The sequence below is a fragment of the Plasmodium gonderi genome, assembly GCF_002157705.1.
Source record: "Plasmodium gonderi DNA, contig: Pgo-contig_233, whole genome shotgun sequence".
Classification (NCBI taxonomy): domain Eukaryota; phylum Apicomplexa; class Aconoidasida; order Haemosporida; family Plasmodiidae; genus Plasmodium; species Plasmodium gonderi.
In genome coordinates, this window is record NW_021629146.1 from 7,617 (window position 1) to 11,431 (window position 3,815).

The 3,815-nt window shown below is 18.5% G+C and overlaps 1 protein-coding gene across 1 annotated transcript; it reads left to right on the forward strand.

Annotated features, from left to right (window-relative positions):
- Positions 1-564: 564 nt before the first annotated feature.
- On the forward strand, positions 565-1,679 carry PGO_002200 (variable surface protein; the record flags this gene model as incomplete). Its single annotated transcript, XM_028691089.1, has 3 exons — positions 565-579; positions 707-1,408; positions 1,524-1,679. 3 exons carry the CDS (start codon positions 565-567, stop codon positions 1,677-1,679), a joined length of 873 nt encoding a protein of 290 aa, XP_028546890.1.
- Between the last annotated feature and the right edge of the window lie 2,136 nt (positions 1,680-3,815).

Here is a 3,815-nt window from a genome sequence, read left to right on the forward strand (position 1 = left end):
ATGATAATAACGCACATTAATAATCTCATATCATTTATTACATAAGACAAATAAATTAACCACAAAATTATAATTTTATGATCTAATATTTTATATAGCTTTGATTATATCATACATATCACTATATAAAATGCAAATGGGAAATAATAATTATTAAATATATATTTATATTAATAGCATATAATAATATGATTTTATTTTTTGGTACTTATGTTATATATAAAATTATATAATTTTTATATTTTAGAAAAATATTTTACACAGTAAACCTATTTCTTTTTTTTATTATATTATAATTCTTTTGATTAACCTTTATATTTTTTCCTTTTTATAATTAAAAAATATGTTATATGATACAATTATTATTATTATTTTTTTCTTATGTGTAAAATTTAATTGTCAAGGTATAGGTTCGCATTTTAAATCAATTCAATATTTAAAAAAAAACGAAGATATTTTTCTAGTTCAGACATTTCGTTATAATTTTAAAGAATACTATAGATATTTACATGTATTTCATTATTTTATCCAGATATTGCCTAAAAAAATATAATCATATAAAAGATGACTAATGATATTGTACAACTTTATATAATATAAATTACTTATTATCACATTTTTATATATAAATTTTTAATAAAAGTAATAAAAAAATTATAGCATATTACAATTTTTATTATAGAATTTTTTTTTTATTTTTTTTTAGTTTAAAATTGTAAATGAATTTTCCGATTTTGAAAAAATTATGAATAATTCCAAAACAAAAGGTAATAGTCCCAATGACGAAAATTTTAAAGAAATTAAAACAAAAGTATTCCCAGGTTTTAATAGTAAAGTTGAAATCATATGCAAAAATTTTGATAATTATACGAATACTATACAAACTAATAGTGACACGAAAGTGTCTTACAATTCCAGTTGCATATATTTGTACTATTGGCTATATTATTTTAATAATAATAATAATGAAAGGAATATTGAACCTGTTAAAATTATTTATGATGAATTGAACAAAGCTGATAGTACAGCTCATCAGACCATATGTCCACAAAGTGATTATAGTACTATTACAGATAATGATATGTTAAAGCTCAAAGATCTTCATGTCATGTACACTTATCTAAATAATAATAGTTCTCATAGCCCTGATAAATGCAGTGGTGGTAACGAATGCGCTGAACTATATATGAAATACAAAGTTCTATGTGAATCCAATAGTTACTCTAATTTTTGTAATGAATTAAAAAATGTTAGGGAAAAATATAATGAACTAAGTACAACTAAATGTTCTGTACACTTGACATATAAAATGTTACCTTTGTTCCAAAAATATAATATAGGAGTTCCTATTGTAATTACAATTCTTGTGATATTATTAATATCAATAACTTTATTTATTCTCAATAATGTAATTATTATATTATGTATACATATTTGTTGTATAAAATAAATTTGTTATATAATTATAAAAAAAATTTTAATATAATATTTTTTTAAAATATAATTTTTTTTTTATTAACTAGTTTACCCCATATAATACATGCTTTAAAGGAAGATTAACAGAAAAACGAAATAAATGGAACAATAAAGATGTAGATTATAATATATTCCAATCGTACAAAAATGTCAGCAGTGCTATTATGAAGAGTAGACACCATATTTTATATAATAAATTCTAAATATTTCATTATATGCATTAAATATTGGAATTATATGATTAAACCCAAATAAATAGTGTTAAACAATTCATATACGAAAATTTTCTTTAAATGTATTCATATAAACGTAAAGAAGTAATTATATTAAAAAGTTTATATTAATTATACCATATAGAAATTAAAATATTCAAAATAATATTCTATTAATATCTAATGAATATCTCTTTCTTCAATAAACTATGGATAAAAAAAAAATGAGTAAATGTCTTCCAAATCCCCTTTTAATATACAGTAGATAGTGTGCTTAATTAGGATATATGATATAAAACACTAAAATATAGATAAAACGATGTTAGAAAATATATATTTATATAGTACTGCAGACGAAATTTCTAAACTAGTATTATAATGCAATATAGAATATGTGGTTAATTTCTATAATTTTATATTATGCATTAACATGATATATAATTATAGAAATGATAAATATATTTATTAAGTGTGCATATTTATGATTTATTTTGCCTAGGTTTTTTTAATAATTCTTAGTATATATTTTAAAAATAAGAATTTTTTGCGTTTATATATTTTATTTACTAATTAAGGGACGCTTACTACATTTATGCTTATTAGTACCATAAATAAAATATTACAAAATATAACATGTTGGTTATATTGTGTAGTCTTGTATGATACATTTTTTTGTGCCTTAGTTCATGTGAATCTTTATTATAACTTGTATACTTCTATAAATTGTTCATTTCAAGTATCAGCTCGGTAAAAATGATTAAAATAACGAAAATATTTTATTTTTCTTAACGAAGGCAAAAATATTACATAAATAAAATATTAAAAGCCATTGTAAATTATTTGAATCATATAATATTTTGCACATACAAAATTTTATATTTATTATTTATTTTTAAATATTTTTTTAATATCAAATACTAATATACTAATGAATTATATAAATTCTTAAAAGTGATAGCTCTTCCACGGTTACTGATAATTAAATTCTTTTATATATAATTTTTTTTTTAAAACCATGCTTTAACATCACATAAATATGTGAACATAGACTACTATTTTTACTTAATACATTATTCTCTCCATATCATTATAAATTTTTTTTAGTATTTTCTTATATTGTCACATTAAAAACCATGATTTTCTTGCAATCTCTATATACATATACATTTTGAAATTATAGTTTGTATCAAATTCTCTTTAAAAAAAGTATTTAATATAAGAATTATATGTATAATGCTGACAAAAATTTTAGTATTATTTTATATAAAGATATATTATGAATAAAAATTTTTAATATTAAAGTGGATAATAACATAATATTCTCAATATATAATATATATTCTCATTATAATGAAAGTGTATATTATAATTAATAATTACCAGAATATATTGGCATATTAAAGAATATTATTTTTCGAAGTATTATAAAAATAATATAATGCTTTATTTTCCCTATTCCTTAATTATCCATAACAAATGAATTCAAAATTATACATGTTTTTATATGCAAATAAATAATAATTATACACAAATATTCATATAAAGGAAAAATTTTAATAATAATATAACGTTCATACATGCTTTTAATTATACGAAATATTCATGACAACATTTAAGTATTAATATAATATTCTACGACAAGGTTTTTCCAGTGAACAAACAATATATACTTGTTAAATTATTTTTTAAGTTTATTCACAATATAAACAAAAATACATGTATTATAAATAAAGGAATTTTTCATTTCTTATAAAAATATAATTTATGTATTTTTTAAATAATTAAAGAAAATATCTCGAAAATATAATTATGTCGAAACTTTTTATTATAAATCAGTGATATTTTATAATGAATTCTAAGTATCTAGCTGAAAAAAAAATATTTCACATATATTTATAAATAAATCATCATCATATGTAAATATAAAATCGTAAATATTTATATGATTCCATAAACACAATAATATATATATTAATAATTTTTATTATATCCTTGAAAATTAGTATGTAAAACAGTCAATTTTGTAAAAATTTTGCAAAATTTTTAGTATCACAATAACTATAAATCAATAACATTTAATATATTTTTAATTTATTTCGTATGAATCTTAATAATATGTATAAAATG